At 38.8% G+C, this 23239-nt stretch overlaps 2 protein-coding genes across 2 annotated transcripts; one reads left to right on the top strand and one right to left on the bottom strand.

The window, feature by feature from the left end:
• Positions 1 to 990: 990 nt before the first annotated feature.
• On the bottom strand, positions 991 to 8210 carry LOC111344884 (uncharacterized). Its single transcript, XM_088744096.1, has 6 exons — positions 7894 to 8210; positions 5925 to 6068; positions 3647 to 5775; positions 2930 to 2982; positions 2236 to 2350; positions 991 to 1513 (listed from the first exon to the last, which is right to left on the bottom strand). Exons 1-6 carry the CDS (start codon positions 8000 to 8002, stop codon positions 1385 to 1387), a joined length of 2679 nt encoding a protein of 892 aa, XP_088600222.1. The 5' UTR covers positions 8003 to 8210; the 3' UTR covers positions 991 to 1384.
• A 66-nt stretch (positions 8211 to 8276) lies between these two features.
• LOC111344885 (hypoxia-inducible factor 1-alpha inhibitor) lies at positions 8277 to 15807 on the top strand. The gene is made up of 6 exons (XM_022952152.2): positions 8277 to 8445; positions 9190 to 9729; positions 12469 to 12575; positions 12719 to 12782; positions 13728 to 13838; positions 15541 to 15807. The coding sequence occupies exons 1-6, from the start codon at positions 8296 to 8298 to the stop codon at positions 15628 to 15630; spliced, it is 1062 nt and encodes a 353-aa protein (XP_022807887.2). The 5' UTR covers positions 8277 to 8295; the 3' UTR covers positions 15631 to 15807.
• The last annotated feature ends 7432 nt before the right edge of the window (positions 15808 to 23239 follow it).

Genomic DNA, 23239 nt, shown 5'->3' with positions numbered 1-23239 from the left:
CAAAAGTCAGCTATCAGTGTCCAAAATAGGCTATTAGTGTCCAAACTAAACTAGGCTACTAGGGTTCCAAATGAAAATTGCCCACCGGTGTTCAAATTTAAAAATCAGCCACTGGTCTCCAAAAACAAAAAATTCGGTTATTAGCATCCAAAATCAAAACTCGGCTACTAACGTCCAATATCGAGAAGAAACAATAAAATGAAAGAAACGTATGATGCACGATCCTCGCAGTAGATAGCGCTATTTAAGCAATAGCGAAAATCAGACCTGAAAGAAAAAAAAAAAAAAAAAAAATAAGGCCTGCACGGGATTCGAACCACTGACCTCTGCGATACTAGTGCAGCGCTCTACCAATTGAGCTAACAAGCCAACTGGGAGCAGGCCGTTAAGTTGATACTTAATAAACCCGTGAAAGTGATAAATCAGATACAATGAAATAATATTTCATTGAAGTTCATATATTTTGAACTGCGGTATTAGATACGTATGATGCACGATCCTCGCAGTAGATAGCGCTATTTAAGCAATAGCGAAAATCAGACCTGGAAAAAATCAGGCCTGTACGGGATTCGAACCACTGACCTCTGCGATACTAGTGCAGCGCTCTACCAATTGAGCTAACAAGCCAACTGGGAGCAGGCCGTTAAGTTGATTTATCACTTTATCACTTTCACGGGTTTATTACGAATCAACTCTAAGACGATTTGTCTGTCCTCAAGTGTGAAAACGGCCAATGATGAAGTAACTGCCACTTAGCGGGAAACAGAGAGACAAGAGAGGGCCCAAGGATGATCGCCACTACTATTGCTTCGACGGCTCAGGCTTTAAAGGGACCGAGTCTAGCTACCAACGTTTGAGAAATACAACTTCCACTGACATCTTAAATCTAAAAGTTCCAAGGATCCTCTCAGTCTGCACCTTGGTAACCGCTTATGATAAGTTTCCAACGAAACATCCTTTTAGTGACTCTAGCAACCAGTTACCATGATAAACAGGTACAAGCCAAGCATTTAATCCATCGGTTTTTTTTTTAATTATAATGAACTACATTAAAAAACATTGTTAACTAATATATTAAAGCCCACGCACTAGCAACGGATGCTAGTCCATCACAAAATTTTTTACACCATTGCAGATAGATGGACTTAGAAATTTAACGTATTTTGAAAGGCAAAGGCAACAACGAAAGTCCGGTTTATTGATACTTTTGAAACACTTTCATTAAATACTTGCTCAAAGTCGCTTAAAAAATCAGCAACAAATGGTTAACTTTCCATCGAATACCTTTTACATTCCATTACCTTTGTCTGTTTGTTTTGACGAATTGCTACATATTTTGTTCTTTTCCGTAAATAAACTAACTAATTGTCACTCTACCGAATTTCTAATAAACGTATGTCGAGTTTGCATTTTTCAGTGACGGCATGGCTTCTTCTACGTTAGTTTCCAGTCTCCTGTAGCCACGTCTTCTGCTACTGCCATCATTCTTGCCCTCTATAATGATTGCTATGATCTTTGTTGAAACAAAATCAGAAATTACATTAAAAATCGCAGTCAAACACTTATACGTCAAAGGCGAAATGAAGGATTGTTCTAATATTGACTGACTACATTGCATGAGCTCCGAAAAGCACTTACCTCTGCAGCCCATTCATGAAGAGATGGGAGGGGTAGGACTAGCAGAGTGAAACTCAAGGATTAAGAGACGGCTTACAAGATAAAGTGGCTTACATGTGGCTGTTCTTCTGGATGTAACATAAAGCTGTCTACTTGTGTGTGTGTGTGTGTGTGTGTGTGTGTGTGTGGGGGGGGGGGGGGGAGGAGTGTTGTGTGACATCCCAAAGAAGGCTGTGAAGGAGACCAGCACTAGTGCCCACTTATTCAAGAGCATGCCACACTGACTAAACTGATGAAAGGTCTTAAACAGTTGTTAAAGAAAACACATTTGGGCATAAATATTTTAATGCTCTTCAATATTTTGTCTTGCTTGGGTAGAGGGTACAATCTGGGGGCTTATAAAGGTAAACAGTTAAACTGCCTAATTCCTCTTCTGACTTTGCCATGGCAGTGAATTTTCACTCTTATGTATGTCATTTTGATACTGTTTATTGTAGTCCAGATTCTTCAAGTGGTTGTAACTGAACTTCAAAGTCAGAGAAGAAACACATATACTGTTACAAGCCAACATTTAAAGTTCCCTTAATTCATTTTGTAGAATAAAATTAGAACAGTTACCTTTTGTCTGTTGTGATAAGCAGCATAAGCTGCAAAAACCATTACAATGGAAGTTAAGAAATAGGCAGCAAAATGACTTGATGTGTGTTCATATGGATCTGAACCATGATAGATGCTAAAACAAGTGAGAAAGAAATGAAAAGAGAAAGAACTCTAAGAACCAAACTATTCCTAAAATAAAAAAATGTCTCCTCTTAACTGAGGTTAAGTGCAAAGCCTTTAATGTGAAAATGACTTTTGATTCTGACAAAATGAAAGTTGTTTCGGAACAAAGCTATCGAGCTTGGCCTTGGTTTGAAGGTGAGGTATCTTGGAATTCAGAAATGGTCATTTCACCTCCCTCAAAATGTCAGCTTTAGAAACTCTCTTAGTAAAATTTTTATTATAAACTCAAGTTTCTAAGACCAAATTATCTAGTAAGCTCCCCCCCCCCCCACCCTAAAAACTCACCCCTTGATTAATTTTACTACCTACATCTCCTGAACTGCTTCATAAATGAATATTTAATGGGGTAACTTATGTCAGAAAAGTAAAAATCAAGGCCATCTTGCAAAAAGGTTAAGTCACAGGGAGTAAAGGAAGTAACTTAAAAATTTTGACCTGGGATCACAAGTGGAAACTGACCTTTAAAAAACTTGGAACACCTAACCATCATAAGATTTATTTATTACATTAATAAGAACAATAATCTTACCCATCCTTTGTAAAATCTTGAAAACGTACATCCAGGCGATCCTCAAGGTCCTCCTGTATTGGCAACAGAAATACATAAGTATATCAAATTCAAACAAAGTTGGTGAGGGTTAAAAAATAATGACGAGACCAACAGAAGTCAGCTCCACATCATCTCTCTTCACTGTCATCCATACTTTCTTGTAATTTGAGCCCTGAGGATTTAGTTTAAAATAAAACTATATCCTACATGTATGCTTGGTATTTTTGTTCTTCTTGTTGCCTTTCTTTTTAATGAAAAGAAAGGACAATTAATTTTTTTGGACACTCCTGGAGTGAAAGGATCAAATGTACTCCCCTGATACTTTTATTATGATATAAAAAAGAGAAAAAAATTGCCAACTTTGTAACTTCCCACTTTACTAGCTAATACATGTGCATGTAAGAGTTATATTTTCAACAATTTTTCATAGACATTTTATTAGAAATTTTTGAAAGTCAATAACTTGCATGAGGACAAATAAGTTGCACATTCTCAAGCAAAAAAAAATTGTTCAATTGTAGCCATGGTTGCTAGCATGGTCAACTACAGTGTACAAACGTCTACAGGTTATAATTATATCCTGCTAAACAATGAAAAATCTTGAGGTGTTTTAGATTTCAAATAACTGTGTTATCAGATAGACACTCTTACTTCAAATTAGCTAATTTGATAAAACTACTTAAAAAGGGCAAATACCTGTCCCCTTTGATAGCCTCCAGTATTCTGTTCTTCATTTAATTCACCATCTCTACCACCTTTCCTGAATTCTTGCTGATGATTTTTCTCTTCACTAGGTTCTTGGTACTGTTTATTGACTGAATCTGCATGTCCCCCTGTATGAGGCTGGGGTGAAACATTCTCTTCTTCTTCAGCTACCTGGAATTGTTCAATCTCTGAATCTGAAGTTCTATTGTTCCTGGACCCAGACATAGGATTCCCTTCTCCTTTGGGTACTTGGGACTGTTCATTCACTGAATCTGTTGGTCTAATGTTCGTGGACCCAGGCATAGGATTCCCTTCTCCTTTGGGTACTTGGGACTGTTCATTCACTGAATCTGTTGGTCTAATGTTTGTGGACCCAGACATAGGATTCCCTTCTCCTTTGGGTACTTGGGACTGTTCATTCACTGAATCTGTTGGTCTAATGTTTGTGGACCCAGACATAGGATTCCCTTCTCCTTTGGGTACTTGGGACTGTCCATTCACTGAATCTGTTGGTCTTTTGTTCCTGGACCCAGGCATAGGATTCCCTTCTCCTTTGGGTACTTGGGACTGTTCATTCACTGAATCTGTTGGTCTTTTGTTCCTGGACCCAGGCATAGGATTCCCTTCTCCTTTGGGTACTTGGGACTGTCCATTCACTGAATCTGTTGGTCTAATGTTTGTGGACCCAGGCATAGGATTCCCTTCTCCTTTGGGTACTTGGGACTGTCCATTCACTGAATCTGTTGGTCTTTTGTTCCTGGACCCAGGCATAGGATTCCCTTCTCCTTTGGGTACTTGGGACTGTCCATTCACTGAATCTGTTGGTCTTTTGTTCCTGGACCCAGGCATAGGATTCCCTTCTCCTTTGGGTACTTGGGACTGTCCATTCACTGAATCTGTTGGTCTTTTGTTCCTGGACCCAGGCATAGGATTCCCTTCTCCTTTGGGTACTTGGGACTGTCCATTCACTGAATCTGTTGGTCTTTTGTTCCTGGACCCAGGCATAGGATTCCCTTCTCCTTTGGGTACTTGGGACTGTTCATTCACTGAATCTGTTGGTCTAATGTTTGTGGACCCAGACATAGGATTCCCTTCTCCTTTGGGTACTTGGGACTGTTCATTCACTGAATCTGTTGGTCTAATGTTTGTGGACCCAGACATAGGATTCCCTTCTCCTTTGGGTACTTGGGACTGTTCATTCACTGAATCTGTTGGTCTAATGTTTGTGGACCCAGACATAGGATTCCCTTCTCCTTTGGGTACTTGGGACTGTCCATTCACTGAATCTGTTGGTCTAATGTTTGTGGACCCAGACATAGGATTCCCTTCTTCTTTGGGTACTTGGGACTGTCCATTCACTGAATCTGTTGGTCTAATGTTTGTGGACCCAGACATAGGATTCCCTTCTTCTTTGGGTACTTGGGACTGTCCATTCTCTGAACCTGTAGTTTTGCTGTTACTGGACCCAAACGTAGAATTCCCTTCTTCTTTAGGTACTTGGGACTGTCCATTCTCTGATTCTGTAGGTTTATTGTTGCTGGGTCCAGAGATGGGATTCCCTTTTTCTTTGGGTACTTGGGATTGTCCATTCTCTGAATCCGTAAGTCTACTGTTACTGGACCCTGACGTATGATTCCCTTCTTCTTTGGGTATATGGGTATGTCTATTCACTGAATCTGTTGGTTTATTGTCGCTGGACCCAGACATTACTTGGGATGATCCTTTCACTGAATCTGCACTTTCATTTCTCCTGGATCCAGACCTGTGACTCCCTTCTACATTAGATGATTTAGAATGTTCATTGCCTGGCACTGTACTTTTATTTTTATTGGATTCAAACATACGATTCCCTTCTTTTTTAGATGCCTGGGACTGCTCACTGAGTGATTCATTACTGCCATTTTTAGTCTTGGATTCTGGTGCAACGTTTTCTTTGTCTTTGAATGCTTGAGACTGATTACCAATTGAAACTAAATTTCCCCCTCTTTCAGAATTCAGATCCTTTTTTTTTTTAAGTCTACTGGATTGTTGATTGACTGAAGCTGTGTTTCCATCATTCCCAGTCTTTCCCAGTCTTTTTCCAGTTACAGTGTTGTTTTTTCGCTTCAGTTGTTGGAATGCTGTGTACAGAAGAATACAGGCAACATGTAAATTGGTATGATGCCATTCCCAGATGGAAACAGATCATGAGAAATAATTGTTAATGAAAGTCTGGAGTGGTAGGACTACCTAATATATCACTGATGTATTACTTATACAGACAACCTACCTTCTGTGCACTTGCTTTTGCATTCAGCTTCAGACCTAAAGTTATTGTTGTTGCCACTACATCCATTAAAATTTTCACATTCCCTTGTAGTGGCATTGTAATACCAAAAAGTTTTGAAGGTTGTGTCTTTACACGGCACAGTTTCTAGCAAGATAAGAGAAAAATCAAAACCTGAATAACATGCAAAGGAGTAATAATACATTATAAATTGTATTACATGCACCTGTCTATCTCACTTTCTCTCTGGACCAGAAACACCAAACATTAACAGCTTGCTCTATGACAGCTGAGCACACTTTACCTAGTTGGTGTTTTTTTGCAGCAAATTCAGTCACTGTAATTTTTCACAGCTCAATTTGGCAACCAATACAAAACAGTCCCAGCTTGGAGCTCTGCTTAATCCACACAATTAACTGAGTCTGTAATTGTAGTGACAAAACTCCTGTGCAACCCTGTGGTTTTGGTAACATCTTTAAAATATATAAAAATCTTTATTTATCCAGATATTCCAATCAGCTGAACCCAGAAGGAACAGCTGGTGTAAACTGGTGATCGATCAGTGATAGAGTTATAAAATGTATACCGTATCTAAAAATTTTATCTACATCTAAATAACAGGATAATAGAGAAATCTATGAACCTTATATATATAAAAAAAGATATCTTCATACTAATTGGAAGTTCAGTTATGCTCCTTTGTGTCTAAATCTTAAACAAAAAATACCTGATAATCTTATTTTTAAAACTAAAGAAGGAGCTGAGTTCTCTTATCCCTTTTCGGACATCGTTCTAGTTTTTTGCAGAAACATATTTCAACAAAGAGTGTCCCATTGCTGATGACATGTTTTGCCCTAAATCCAATAAGGTTAGTATCCCTTAAAGATTTTTTATGTACTTTTGACTGCTAAACTAAATAATTTGTTTACTGGTATGGACAAATTATGTTATAGACAATTCTAAAAACTAGTTGAAGCATTAAGAAACAAAGTTGACTTCTTAATGATGAAAGACTTAACTTACTGCTCATGTCCTGAGTACAAGATTTACAATGAACTGATGAAATGATAAGCACTGATTAGAACTTCAGTGGATATTGACTAATTTAAATCTTGTTTCTACACTCAATATCCTCTTTGCTTGGGGTCCTCGGCTCTAAAGATGCCTTTTGGTGAAGTTAGTTTATATTGTGAGTCATTTATATTCCACCTTTAGACCAATTTCAAATCTATGCAACAAGAAGAGTACACTTATTTGCATGATGACCAAATGCAGTTTGCCAAATTATCAACTCTCGTGGTAAATTAGTTACTGACATTATTTTTTCTTCTTGTCATGCCAACCAAAGTGGTTACAGCTGCAAGTGCTCTACTTAAGCAACACCTCAAAATAACCTCCCCTTAAAACATGGAGGGGGGAGATCTACAGGGTATATAAGGCATTAAATGAATACCATAAATTCTACTGGGAAAGATTATAACACAGTTGGATAAATTTTCTCAGTCACTGTCAGGTACTTGATGTTCTTACAGGTTATTTTGAGGCTACCAATGTAATGTCTGATGAACAAAATCTGCTATCCATTGGCTACGAAAATAACTTATAACTGAAACACAGAAGCTGCACGATGTAGTATAATGGTACTCCGTGAACCTACATTGTACTTAAGCATAGGAGAAAATTATACGGTGAATTTCCGATCAAAGTTTAAAATGAATTTCAAGTATAAAGGACTTTGATCCAGCTCACTTTATTTTTTATTCTTATTCTTTTAAATACACATTACCGCCATTAATGAAATTCTTTAACGAGGGAAATACAAAGGAATATTTAACCGAAATAAAATTAACATTTTTATCTCACATCTCGTTCTTGCGTTAATTACATTAGCAATCGTGCACCTTTTTATATGAAAAGCTGCAACGATTGAGACACTACTTCCGCAAATGAGGAAAAAAAAGATAATTCTTACCCATAGGCTGCATGCAAATCGAAGATTGTTTTGGAGTTGCCCTTCCGAAGCAGAGAAAAATCCATGCAAAGAGAGAATGTAAACCCAATTCTATGGCAACAACTCTCATATCTTCTAGAGACGAAAACCGCGCTATCCAAATTCCAATTCGTTAAATTACTCTTTCAGTTGATTGCATCCAAGAACTACAAAGGTGGGTCTTTAAACATTTAACGGGGAGGAACACGCTTAACTCATCATCTCCAACGTTGATAATGTTGAAATAAGCTGAATAGTTTTCAATGAGTTTAGCATACGACTTTTTCAGTGACATCATTAACGCGGAGTCCCGGACTCTAGACGTACTGCTCATATCTTTTTGTCCGAAACTGCTGACTGACCAATAACTCAACAATCTTAAAAATGGCCTCTATCCACAGTGTAACAAATGGAGACACTGGAAATTATGTTGATATTGATGGTCATAGAGTGAGGAAATACGATCTAAAGCTTTCGAGGATTCCACAACTCGACTACAATGACCCTCGAGTGGAATCGATGATCGCAAGTGAGGTTGGTTTGACCGCTAAGTATACAGTCTCAACTCAAATATTTGCATACACACTCGAGGTCATGTCAGATCGAGGAAATGCTTGATTTATATCTTTCAAAACGAGTCATAAGGCCAGATCTGCAGTGACTGCAGCTGGAGAGCTTTTGTGGCTCAATGAATGTCCTTACATTTAGTTAATCTGTCGCAATCGTTCACTTACGTGAAGCTCATCACAGTGCCGCTACAAGAGTCAACATCTCCCAGGATGAGCTTAGAGCCTCTTTATTCAGTATTATCGACCCTATGCTCTCTCTCTGCTTAAGTTTTAGTTCTACCAATTTCTATTTATTTTAGAATCACTGTGTCGAAATTATATATTGCTTTAGCTGCACATACATATATATTCATTCTTATCTTTGCACTTTGCACTGGAATTTGCTGTATGTCCTCATAGGATTTTGCAAATAACTTATGTAGATGTAGATGTTACCACAATCATTGAAAATATTTAGACATCTTCGGAGTTTCTCAAGTAAATTATTTTTTTTCTCTTTTATCTTAGAAGCTGGCTTATAACACATATGATCCTTAATTTTTTTAAGGAAACTTTGAAAGACCACTGAGAGGAAAGCAACCACTTGAATAGAAATTAGTGAGAGAAGATAATACTAAACTCAAGGGCCTTTGCAATGGTGACATTGTTTCTTCATATACTATCAGTAAATTACTGAATTATTATTTTCTCTCTTTCTTTCTTCTTTCAGGAACCAGTGCTCCTAAAAAACTCAGATATTATAGGAACAGCTCTTAAATGGGACTTGAACTATCTCAAAGAGAACCTTGGCCAAGGATCTTTCACTGTTTATTCTTCTAAAACACATAAGTTCATGTACTGTGATGACAAACGAGCTAAAGATTGGCCCAACTTTGATCCACCAACCCAGAGAACTGACATGAAATTTGAAAACTTTTGTACAAGAATTTCCAACTTCAAACCTTCAGACACTCGTTTGTATTTGCAACAGATGCTCAATGATTCTGTTGGAAAAAATATAGTTAGAGACTTTCTTGGCTTCAGATGGAGCTGGCTCTCAAATATTCAGAAGAAAATGAACTGGGGATCACTTACTTCTAATCTTCTTCTAATCGGCTTACCTGGTAATATTACACCTGTTCATTATGATGAACAACAGAACTTCTTTTGTCAAGTGACAGGATATAAGAGAGTTATTCTATTTCATCCAGACCAATTTCAAAGTCTGTATCCATTTCCTTTGTATCATCCCTGTGACAGGCAAAGCCAGGTAAGTTGTTAGAGATAACATATTCCCACAATCTTCATGTTGTTGATGTACTATATATAATTATATGTCCAGTGTATAATATCCACATAGGTAGTATGGTTATATGAACAAAGTTGAAATTGTAAATTGGCCACTGTAAAGAGTTTAGAAGCTTATGTTTCAAGTATTAGCGCTTTGCTCCATTGGCTCCGACAAAGGACTAAAACGTCAGCTTTTTAACTCTTTACAGAGTCCACTTTACTATTTCAACTTATTTGTTATAATCAATATTATCTTGTTACCCCCAGTGATGCAGCACCATAGTTTCTTTAGAAACTTACCCCCTTTAATAATAATAATAATAATAATAATAATAATAATAATAATAATAATAATGATAGTTTAATATTTGTATTGCGCAAATTAACATGTGGATATGATCAAATGTGCATCACAACACTTTTCGGGGGACTTTGGACAGACTGCATCAGCAGTCTGGCCAATCTGGAAACAATCGCAGGAACTTATTTGAAAATGCCCCCTCCCCCCAATTCCCAGTAAACAGTCCAGACCACATCACAGTAATTTCGTGAGTGGGTTCTTTAACGTCCCCAGCCTAACCAAATTAACTAATTATCCCCACCGATGCAGCCCCAAACAGTTTCTTTAGAAACTATCAGCCTTTATTAACTAATTAATAGATGCAGGAGATGGTACCTATGGTTTATTCGTCTTTATCTGAGAAGACTAGAATGTCTATCCATTTCTTATAGAAAGGTAGCACATTCTCCTCAGTTATTTTAAGACCTTGAGTGTGGGTCCGGCCGGGGCTCGAACCATCCACCTCAACCTCCCACACAACAGTCCAGCGCTCCAACCAATTGAGCTAACTAGGACGCGGTTTTTTGGCGACATTTAGCATTCACATGGTTACTTTTGACCCTTTGACCCCTAAGAGTGATCAGTATCTAATTTCTCTTTCCAATATCACAGTTTTATCATCCCTGAATCACACATTTAAGTCACAAGAATAAAGGAAATGATCACCAGCTAATGAAATTCTTGATTGTTAAACAAATTTTCACTTGTCAGCACCTTAAGAAATGTATGAAGGATAGTATAGAGAATATGCTTTAACAAATGGTTAACACCACAGCATACACTATTGAGTTAGGGATGCACACGGGAGGTTGCTAAGCATGAACTAATTAGCATAAGAGTCACGCGAGGTGGTAGCCAAGAGCTACTCTAGCTTCTTGAGTGCTTAGCAAACCTCCCAAGTGCATCCATAACTCAATAGTGTATGCTGTGGTGTTTACCATTTGTTTTATAATATAACATAACATTGATACATTGTAGCTAAAGAGTTCCCTTTTTTTTAACAAATCTTACATGACCAGAAAAAACAAGCGCGCATGGAAAAATAGTCTTTGCATTTGATCACATCAGCAGCATACACCCATGGGCAAATGGGGGATGCTAAAATGACCAATCAGAGCACGCGCTTTACTTTGGTTATGTTATAATACTAAATATTAGGATGTAAAATATTAACCCTTTCACCTCCAGTATCTCATTTAATTAGTGATTCTCCTTACTATTTGCCAAACAACTCCTATGGAATAGAATAATATGACTCATACTTGAAAACTGCTATGGTCATCCATTAATTTCCAAGGTAGTGGAAAAGGTTGATCTTAAACAACTCTTCAATCACTGAGAAAAAGTGCTCCTTCTCCTAAATTCCAGTCGGGCATCCAAAAGTACCTCTCGACAGAGACTGCACTCTTAAAGGTTCACAACGACATCTTAATTATGAGTATGGACAAGAAGGAAGTGAAGCTTCTCATTCTTTAGACCTCAGTGCCATTTTTGATACCATTGAACATTCTATTCTTTTGAATACTCTGCAATAGGATTTTGTAGTTACCAGCACTGCTCTGAAATGGTTTGACTCATTTCTATATGGTTGTAAACAGCGTATCCCCATTGGTGATAAAACTTCTGACAACTTTTATCTGTCTTGTGGAGGCCCTCAAAGTACACTTAAGTTGTTTGGGTCCCATTCTATCTACTCTCTATAGTCTCCCACCTATTTTACATGTTATTTCTGAGTACCTTCCTTCCATCCATGGCCATGCTGACAACACACAGATCTACCTTTCCTTCAAACTTGGCTCTGTTTATTCAAAACCCATGCTGTCTCTGTTATCAAGAAGTTCATTACTGATGGTTTATGGCTATTAATAATCATTACATGTACGGTTTCATGATAAATGACACAAAAACTGAGTACCTAATTATCGGCACTTGTCAGCAAGTATTGATTCTATTGTTGTCAATGACACCGTCATTAAGCCACTAGAAAGCAGGGGTTTCATTGATTTTTTCAGCAGGAGGGCAACTAGTTTTCACAGGTGGGCAAAACTTTTTGAACTAAACCTCTTTATAAGATAAACCCTCCTCCAGATTGTTAAACCAGGTGGGCAAAACGGTCCTTACAACCGGTCAATTTGGCCGGTGCCCGGCCCTTAATGAAACCCCTGAGAAAGTATTGTCTGCCTGATGTTGTAATTGATACTGTAATGAGAAGTTCTGCCTTAGTTTCTCACAGGAGTTAAAGGGTTAAAAAGGCATTCAGAAATGGATGTTAAGACTGAATTACCGTTTTTTAAGAGCAATTATGTTAAAATTGGGTAAAAGTAGGCAGCACTTTATTATTCCACACTGCTGACACTACTTATACTTGTCTCCAAATAGGTTGATTTTGACAATCCAGATCATAAGAGATTTCCAAAGTTCAGATATGCAAAAGGTTTTGAAGTCATAGTTGGTCCTGGAGATGTACTATACATACCAATGTATTGGTAAGATTTAATACTGAAGATTTTGGCTTTTGGATGATCATTGAGTCCCTTAATAATTGAATGAAATGATGCATGTTGGTTTTCCTGCCCCTGCCAGGTTAGTTAAGTATTCAAAATGTTTTATATTTTGCATCATTGAATAGGTGGCACCATGTGGAATCAACAGTGAATGGAGGGATCACCACATCTGTCAACTTTTGGTACAAGGTCTGAGGGCCACTAGCTTTTTTTAGCATTTTGATGCTATTTCATGCTACCCTCTCTAAATAAAGACTTTACTTACTCACTCACTCACTCACTTACTCACTTACTTACGATTCAAGTACATTTAAGCTAACATTTTTAATGTTTTCAGGGCTTGACACTAATGGTAGCCAACTAGCCACAGACTGTAGAAATTCAGTTTTGGCAAATGGTTTTCGATTTCCATTGGCCAGTTTGGCTAGTATACAAACTGAATTTGTTGTAACATCTAAGATATCACTAGCCACTTGGCTAGTTAGTTGAAAAGTTAGTGTCAAGCCCTGTGTTTCATTAGACTGTATTCTGAGAAGTTTCACGATCCAGGATCAGACAAAAAAATAATAATTATATACATGATGTACTGTGCACTTAAGGAAAAATCTGCAAGAAAATATACAATCTGCATACCTGTTACATATCCATTGTGCACATATCTATGTGTTTGTGAAATAAAATTGATGCAGTGGTATTTTTTTTCACCCACAATTTCTTACCATGAGGGTTGTAAGTGGAATCGTAATTGGAAGTAAATATAATATATAAGGAACATGGTTAACCAGTGGAAATCTAAACCTGTAAGTTTGAAAATAATTTTAATTGAAATTTTAATGCAAAGGGAGTCTAATGGATCAAGGTAGTTTTTTTCTTTATTGTTCCACTGCTTCTGTTAATCAATGTTAGCACTTTAAATCCCAAGGTCTGATTTTTAATTCTCTACTGTAGCTTCTACACAATTCCATGTTAATTAGTCATCAGAATTTGGTGTTAGATCAAGAAAGTTTAGTGCTACTGCATTTCATATGAACTTTATATGGTAGTTTTCAATTTAGTTAACTTTGCAACTTGTGATTGTTTTACATGGTTGTGTGTTACTCCTCAATGCAATTAACTTTTTTTTAATTTTTGCAGGCCGGCCCAACTCCAAGCCAGATAAGTTATCCACTAACTTCACAACAGAAAGTGGCTGTTATGAGAAATATTGAAAGAATGCTGGGAGAAGCTTTAGGAGATCATAACCAGGTATGACTGGATCTGTATCAAACAAAATAATTATTACAGTATTTCAATCTAGGTTCCAAATGGTGTCATGATGATGACATGTACAAGCTATTATCAAATGACCTGTCAGGCCCCGCTCGCACAATCCCATACAAAACCATAGTAAAAGTTGACGTGCAGGGTTGGATGGGTTGACATGAGCTGGTCAGGAATATATCTTATTAACCAAGCACGAGGGCCATACTGGGAGAATATCGGCCTGAGGTCTTGACAGTATGGACCGAGTGCAGCGAGGTCCGCACAAAAAAGACCCAGGGCCAAAATTCTTCCAGTACGGTCCCGAGCAAGCTTGGTTAATAAGAAATTTATTATACGACTGAAGTTCAAAGGGACACAAGTGCAGTATCATTCGGGACCATTCGGGACAGTGCCCGGTCCAATACTAAGAGAATATTGACTGGTAATAGAGCATTTTGATTGGTTGATTTTAGTTATTGGCCCTCTGACTGCCCGAGTTTTGTAATAAAAAGCTGTCTGGCCCTACTGCCCTTGTGTTGCTTTGTTGCAAATACTTAAAGAAAAACAGAGATGAGAAAAAAAGTTGCATTTTTCAAGGAATTGGGAGTTTCTTGTGCTGACTTGAAAAAAAGTAAAGAAAAATTTTTAATGGCAAATTTTTTTATGTGCTCGTGTGATGGCAGTGCTTGTCTATCACATCCTATTAAGGTTTAAATTTTCAACACTCAGGGGTCATATGATAGAAATGCTTATTGACTGATTTTGACTGGGTCAGACAGGAAAATTTTTGGCTCTCAGTCGCGAGGTACATACCTTGCTGTGTTCGGTCCATACATCATGACTTCAAGCCAAATATTTTCCTGTCCAGCCCTCCCACTCAGTCAATAAGTACATATTGTGACCATCTTTTGCCTACTGGCAACCATAATTATTTCACAAAATGTCCAGCAACAAGGAATTTTAGATTTGGGGCAGCTCTGGTGTTCCTTATTATGAAGACCTATGAGGAGAAGGAAAGAATGAAATTGAATTTAACTATTGCACAACTGCTTGACGTTTTCACAAAAGCTTTAAACTAGGAAGTGACTTTCTGAATTTCTTCAGGATTCCTAGAATAATAATAATGGCTCAACCTAAACTGAATTTGCTCTCAAAAGTTTTCTTTGATGGTTATTTTGTTGCACGGAGGAGTAAGTTGTATACTTTCTTTCTATAAACTGTGTTTGGTACTTAGTGTGATGTACTTTTTTTTTCGCTGGGCCATTTGAATTACAGCTAGTTTCATTGTTGTAATGACATGTGCATAAGATATTAAGGCAGACTTGTAAGGCTTGATTTTACAGCATGTACTGTATACGTGCTGCTCAATTGTAGGCCAGAACAATTACATTTACATAATCCTCTCACCAGAGCTGACTTGAAACAATGAGATTGCATGTTAGAAGTTACAATCTGTAACCAGCCAAACGCTCTGAACAAAGTTAATTAATACAAATGTAAATCAAACTTCCAAAGTGCTCATAAATGTTTTTGAAAAAATTAGTAACTCAGCAAGTTCTGTGAAGGGATTACAGTCTGGGTAATGGCTAACACATTTTTTGCTGCATAACTTTCAGCATGTCAATTTTTTTGGGGGGGTGGGGTGGGGGGGCAGAAGTCATCATAAATTTTAAAACTTCTCTGTTTGAATTGTATGTCTTTGCAGATTGGTCCACTTTTGAATTGCATCGTAAACGGACGTTATACAGAAACAAATGAAGATGCAGAGGAGAATTATACAGAGACAAGCACTTGATAAGTCAATTTTGCTTCATGAAAATCAAACATGAGACATGCAGATGAGTCAGACATATCTGGAGCCAGATTTGCAAGTTAGAGTTTCTTTGCTAAATGATCGAGGCTCATCGAGCTTTGGTGATTATTCTATCACTAGAAATGTATGTAACATCGTTTGCCTTTTGATCAAGGTCATCATCATTAATGCAGAAAATAGCAAACCTAAGTCCATTGAGAAGGTTAGTGTAAACCTTCCTTGAAGCAGAAAGTATCTTCCCGTTAGAGTGCTTTTCGAAGTAGTCACAATAGCCAATCAGAAGAAGAAAAATACCTTAAAGAGCCAATGAGAACTCAACATAAAAACAACAAACTGCCTAAGGCGCGGGAAAGCGTAGACGACCAAGTGATGATTTGTTTTAGTTTTGTATCTGATTTAGAGAGTGGCGCGAGATTTCTGGCCCAATCACAGAGCGAAGTAAAGAAAAAGAAGAAACAAAATCATCTCGGGCTACTTTCCACACTCAATTAAAAATTGCTTTACGTTGTTGGTTCAAATGATTGAAGTTTCACTCGCTTGCTTATGAATAGGAATTAATAAGCTAACATCCTTACCTTTTCTATTGTGTCCAAGACAATTGGGTTCATTATGAAAGTATATTTATTGGTTTAAAACTAAAAAAAGAAATACATCGAAAATTAGATTAAGGAAAATAAGATATTACGATTGCTTAATATTCAATTATAGTTTTAGATGCATGATATAAGTGCTGTTTATGAAGTTGACATGTGATGTAAAAGTTTTAAGAGAAATGCCAAATTATGTGGGTATGGATTAGTCATAAATAATTTGGATACATCAACAAAGTTGAAGTGGTAAATTAGCCACGAGCGTTAGCCCTTCGCTCCGACGAAGGGCTAACGCTCGAAACGTCAGCTTTTGTAATCGTTACGGTGGCTAATTTACCACTTCAACTTTGTTGATATATCCAAATTATTTCGTTACTCCCACCGACGCAGCCCCAAACAGTTTCTTTCGAAACTATCAGCCTTTATTCATATGGATTAGTCACATTTTGGTTACGAATAGAAATAGCTCAGGGCGAAATTTAGATCCATCAAGTGGAATTGTTAGGAAGTGATCGTCTTTAATATGTCATTATTTGTTGCACCTCAGGGACCACTCAGTGACAGTGAAATTGTCGCTGTGGTACTTGTCGACGATTTTGGTACTAAAGTATACTAGAGTCAATTTATGTTCTTTTGTTAGGCTTATAGTTACGTTTTTCAGAAAATATGTTTGAAAATAAAAGATTTACTAAGACGGATTTACTAAGTTATATATTTTTATGGAGTATTCATGTTTTGTTTTGATTGCCTGCGGAATGTGCTAACAAATCTCTTGAAATATTTTCCTTGCCCGAGAAACCTCGAATCAGCATTTACTATTGACCACAAAAAAACATTCAGCCCTTTATGTGTTTCATCTGAACAGGTATGCGAGATCATGAAAGGAACAAAAACTGGCGAATTCCTAGCTACCTGAAGCGATATCCATTAGTTTGGCTCGAAAACTTCCTGACATTGAGGAAAAAAGCGTGGCTTTGTTCAAACTAGTAACGATGAAAATATGTTCTTTTCTTTAGTTTTTCGTCCTATAGGCATCATAGCGAAAAGAATGACTCGGGGAATAGTGGAAGCTATGGGCCACTACTTTATCTCATGGAGCTGGAGATGCGGCTCTCTGGGATCATGTGTACTAAAGGCACCCACGGTCGAGTGTCGATCGCTGCTATCGATCGACACTCGACCGACAACCGTTCCATATGCCGATCGACAAGGGTCGATAGTCGGTCGAGTGGCGACCGACTCATGTGTCGGCCGGCAGCATCCTTATCGCGACGGCTAGTCGGCCGATAAACTGTCGACTCTCGGCTGATAGACTGTCGACTCTCGGCCGATAGACTGTCGACTCTCGGCTGATAGACTGTCGACTCTCGGCCGATAGACTGTCGACTCTCGGCTGATAGACTGTCGACTCTCGGCCGATAGACTGTCGACTCTCGGCCGATAGACTGTCGACTCTCGGCCGATAGACTGTCGACTCTCGGCTGATAGACTGTCGACTCTCGGCCGATAGACTGTCGACTCTCGGCTGATAGACTGTCGACTCTCGGCCGATAGACTGTCGACTCTCGGCTGATAGACTGTCGACTCTCGGCCGATACTTTACCGACGCTCGGCTGACTTTTACTAGTTTTCAAACTTTATACCATTTTATCTTAATATTTAATTATTGTATCCCTTACTTGTTTTAGTTTTGAACGACTATTTTATACTAAAACAGTCAGATTATTCGCTCTCGGTTTCTATGCGCGATAGCTGATTCGGGCCGCGCGCTGATCAGCTATCGCGCGATAGAAATCTCGAGCTCATAATGTAATTGTTGAATATAAAATCTGTAAAGCGAGTAGGTATTTAGTGACTTAGGGGAGGGGGGGAAAAGGGGGTCAGAACCTCCAGCTTCCCGCACCCTGCTATCCCGCTTCCCGCACCCTGCTCTCCCGCTTCCCGCACCCTGCTCTCCCGCTTCCCGCACCCTGCTCTCCAGCTTCCCGCCCTACTCTCTCGCTTCCCGTGCCCTGCTCTCCCGCTTCCCGCACCCTGCTCTCCAGCTTCCCGCCCTACTCTCTCGCTTCCCGTGCCCTGCTCTCCCGCTTCCCGCACCTTGCTCTCCCCCTTCCCCCACCCTGCTATCCAGCTTCCCGTACCCTGCTCTCCCGCTTCCCATGCCCTGCTCTCCAGCCTCCCGCACCCTGCTCTCCCGCTTCCCGCACCTTTATCCTTTATTTCCCCACTCCCGCCTTTTTCAGTCTTGTTCTCGTTCCCTGCAAATTTGGAGACTCAAAACGCAGTCCTTAGGCATTTCCATTGTTTCTAAACAATTTGCCCAAGATTAACACCGTCATATGGTCTCAGTTTAATAAAGTTTTGACTTCCTGTTTATCTCTTTTGTTTGAGAGTTTTACCATTCGGTTCATTTTCACGTCACATTTGTTTCTGACTTCCGTTTTCAGTGACGACGGTCTTAAAAGTTCTAATTTGTAGTTCTGAATTGTCCCGTGTTCTGATGAAGTTGGATAGTGATTAGATACGCGTTTCCAGCAACCAGTCCGGCGTTTGTTGGGATCATCCAATTAAAATACGAAAATAGGATATGAAGGACTTGACCAAACGTCCCAGGCATATTTCCGATATTCTTATTTATCGATTGGCAAATCCAAGTACATCCAAACGAAGTCTTCCATCTGCCGAGGTGGCCGCAGTGATCTCCTTCTGCTCCAAATGGTTGTTAGATCTGCCAAGTCTGTCTCCTCTTCCGAGTAATTTCGTGATTTTATCTAATAGATCTTTCCAATTTTTTTTTTTTTTTTTTTTAGCGTTTGACTTTGATCAGGTAGCGAAAATCTATCGACACTGCTAGAAGGAGCAGTTCTCTTTGGAACGGAAAATACCGAAAGTTACAAAAAAGCCTGTCTTGGTCATATTTGACCATTTCTTCTTCTTGAAGAAATTGAGAAAGGAGTGTAACTAGAAAAACACGTGAAACAGACAGCTCGTCAGAGGGGAGTGAAGATGGCTAGGACAATGGTGTGGAGGAACCAGTGGAAGTTGAAGAGGAGGAACACTCCTATGGCGAGGAAGGAAAAAGCGATTCCAATGAAGACAGCGAAAGAGATCACCGAGAAGATGGACAAGACTTCGATGGAAAATTGAAGAAAAAGTACGGGAAAGGTATGACAGTTTTTGATTTCTTGTTATAATCCCACGCCCGACCACCTCCTTTTACCACCTCCCTTACACTTTCTGGACTTAGTGGCTAATCGATCTTTACCGCCACCGCTCAAAAATACGCTCTTGAAATAACAGGGTACGCGGGTATATGGGCGATATCGAAGTATATAACATAAATGAAAGTTATTGACCCGAACTTAACTAGATTAACAATTTCATTGTCACTTACTTTTACGCCTTATAGTGAGTGACAGGCCTGGATCTGGGAGGAATTCACGCCCGTTATGAAGGAGTCCTGAAGATAATGAAACAGAGAAAGTGTTCCCTTGCCAAGGCCATGGAGAAATATGGAGTGGCCAGAAATACGTTGAGAGGATTCATCGGAATTTGTGAGCTAAAAATCTTGGACAGAGATAAGTTCAACATGATTGTCTACGCGGAGAGGGAGCGTTGTGGAAAGCCGTCGGTCAAAGACATCGAGCTACGTTGCCGAGCTACCCTGTCAGAGTACAGGGCGCAGTCCAATCGATTCAAGGAAGAAGGCAGACTTCTTCCTTTCTTTCCTACAAAAGGCTTTTACACCGGAAAGTAACAAAGAAATTAAACTCTTTAGGCGTTTAATTGATAAAGAGAAACTAAGGATCTAGGAACTGCCACTAGCCCCGGGATGTATGTCTTACAGGACTTATCCAACCTGTTCTTTGTAATTCTTTAGAAAACAAGAACGTGTAAGATGCCCGTTCTGAGGAATTGAAGAAACATAGTTATAGTTTTCAATCCCTTTTTAAATGAGCTGAACTGCTCTCAGTCGCTTAGTATATCAGTTAAAATTTTAGGAGCTCTATCTGAGATAATTATGATAATGCGCTCAATGTTACATACTTAATTTGTTCGGGATGTATGTCTGACAGGACTTATCCAACCTGTCCTTTGTAATCTCTTTAGAAAACAAGAACGCCTGAGGTGCCCGTTCTGAGGAAATGATAGAAACATAGATAAAGTTTTCAACTTGACTCCAATTTTTATATGAGCTGAACTTCTCTTAATCGCCTAGTATATTAGTTAAAATTTTAGGAGATCTATCCAGGATAATTACGATAATGCACGCACTCAATGTTACATACTTAATTTGTCCGGGATATATGTCTAACATGACTTATCATCCCAACCTGTCCTTTGTATAGTCCAGTTCAAATCCACAGTGACATCCACTGAAGGCCTCAGTCTCAACGATTCGGCGGTAGTTGAGCGAGATTCCTCTACTGCGAGCTTTGATCACTGATCAGTTAACTGTGTTAAAGTAATGAAAAAACTCCAGCCTTGAATGACAGCCCGGCTGAATAAAGCCATAGCAATTATTGTTCTTTATGAATATAGCCTTCGCTCCAAACTTGGCAATTGATATATATATCTTATTAACCAAGTGCGAGGGCCATACTGGGAGAATATCCGCCCGAGGTCTTGACAGTACGGACCGAGCGCAGCGAGGTCCGTACAAAAAAGACCGAGGGCCGATATTCTTCCGGTACGGTCCCGAATAAGCTTGGTTAATAAGAGATTTATTATACGACTGAAGTTCAAAGGGACACAAGTGCGGTATCATTCGGGACCATTCGGGACAGTGCCCGGTCCAATACTGAGAGAATATTGACCGGCAATAGAGCATTTTGATTGGTTGATTTTAGTTATTGGCCCTCTGACTGCCCGAGTCGTGTAATAAATATATATATATATATATATATATATATATATATATATATATATATATATACAATATATAGATTTAGCCAAGTTTATAAAAGCGGAGCTCCCAATAAAATTTCTTGACGTATATTAAAATTTCTTAGCCAAAAATTCATTCAGTATAGATTAAATCCATTGACACTTACGTGTAACACGTGCTTGTGAAAAGTCAAAATTTTGGAGAAACCAAGAAAGCAAACACAATGCGCAGTAAATTTTTAAATATCATCTTTTCCAAAAAACAAGCTCCAGCGAAAGAAGACTAACATTAAAGAACTTATTTCCGACAAAAAAAGCGATAAGTGCATATTAAGTTTTAACTCAAAAATCAAGATGAAAGATAAGAATCGCTAAAAATTTGGCATGTGTGCAAATGGGCATGTGGATATATTTCAAAATGGAATATGTGAATTTGTCCGTGAGTGAAGAGATCTCAAGTTCCATGGAAGCAAGACTAAAATGGCCATGAAATATTTCGGGACGACAGATTTATTCAAAACAGTTTTTGATTTGCTGTTATAGGCAAAAAACGTACGAATTTCTTACATGTACAAAGCACACGCGGTAAAATTCATCATGGTTAGATCGTTGTTTACTACCCTGCGAGAAGAGCCTTTTTAACCCGTCATCGATGCCATATTGCGTTTGCGGACGCAGATTTGGTCATCTGTTTCCATGAAAAACAAACGCGTGCGCACCAAAAATTGGTTTGACTAGAGGAAAAACCGGCTTGAGTAGCCCGGAGTTTTGGGCTTTCGGCATTTCAAAACAACAACAGGATGTCGGCAAAGCATTTTCCCTTTGGGGGTTAAAAGAAGAAAAGAAGAAGAAAAGAAAAGGCTCTGCTCGCAGGGTAGTTGTTTACTTGCCTTCAAGGCCAGAAATTGCGCAGCGTTATGTTGAAAATTCTGAAAGAACTTCAATTTGACGCAAAATCTTCTATTAAACAATACTTTTTGAACACATTGTTACTCGAACATAATATTTACCGGGTCATCGAATCGTCAAATTGTCACTAGGCCCTGCTTGAAGTCTAAAAGTTCGGTTTTCACTTTACGTCCATAATTCGCATCGCCTCAGAGAAGAATCGTAGTGTCGTTGACTCGAGAGCTTATTCTGTCACCTTTAAGACCTTGATATCCATTCTTTTCCAAGCAGAGTATTCTATAGCATTCTAACTTTACATTGTGAGTTCCACAAGGTCTAACTCGATCTAACTGTTTTTTAATCGAACTCTAACTCGATCCCAAATGAACGAAATATCCGACCTGAAAATTTTGAGGGTCGGCCGCGCGGATGCCATATTTTCAAATTTGATCATATCGCACTTTCGTGATAGCATACATGATCATAGTCTTTCCTTCTGGCTGAAATGAAAAACACCTATGTACCCATTCAGTTTCACTAAGGGAATTTCTTCAACTTTTCTAATTCTATTTTTGGTTTCGTTCAACCGAAACGGCATCCACAAATCTTTCCGGCTTAAATTGAAACTGAAAGCAGCTTGCTAGTTTTCGCGCCGAGAATTACGTAGTTTCCCCGAAGGTACGATTACTAATCATCGTCCGTCCAATCAGACGCCGCGAACCATATACATGTTTTTCACTCTGAAATTTCATCGTTCGCGTCGCTTATTGGCTGTGACTTAAAACTGAACGGCGATTATTTCATCACATTCATTTAGGTAATAAATCTCAGTACTTATATAAAAACAGTTTATTGGTCATGAGTTACTATTAGATTCTCAGTTTTCACGAAAATTTACTCATGATTCACGAATCCCATTTCGCAAAACAAGAAGTTCACAGATCGTTCTCGAAAGTCCCGTTAGCTTTCCGGGCTCGGAAAGCAAGTTCAAAAACTGTGATCCACTTATTCTAAAAAGCTGGCCTTTTACTATGATTTCAAGACACGAAAGGGCAGACTTGTTGCAAAATTTCATTCCTGGAAACATCTTCGTCTTTGAGATACGTAGGAAATTACAGCATCCGAACTAGACCCATAAAGTTTCGGGAGTTTCGAGAAACGGGCCCCAGGTGGGGCCCGTTTCTCGACACGAATCATGAACTTTTTCCCCCTCAAATCAGGCGTCT

This window comes from Stylophora pistillata, chromosome 1 (assembly GCF_964205215.1).
Source record: "Stylophora pistillata chromosome 1, jaStyPist1.2, whole genome shotgun sequence".
Lineage (NCBI taxonomy): Eukaryota > Metazoa > Cnidaria > Anthozoa > Scleractinia > Pocilloporidae > Stylophora > Stylophora pistillata.
This window is presented reverse-complemented; position numbering and strand designations above follow the sequence as displayed.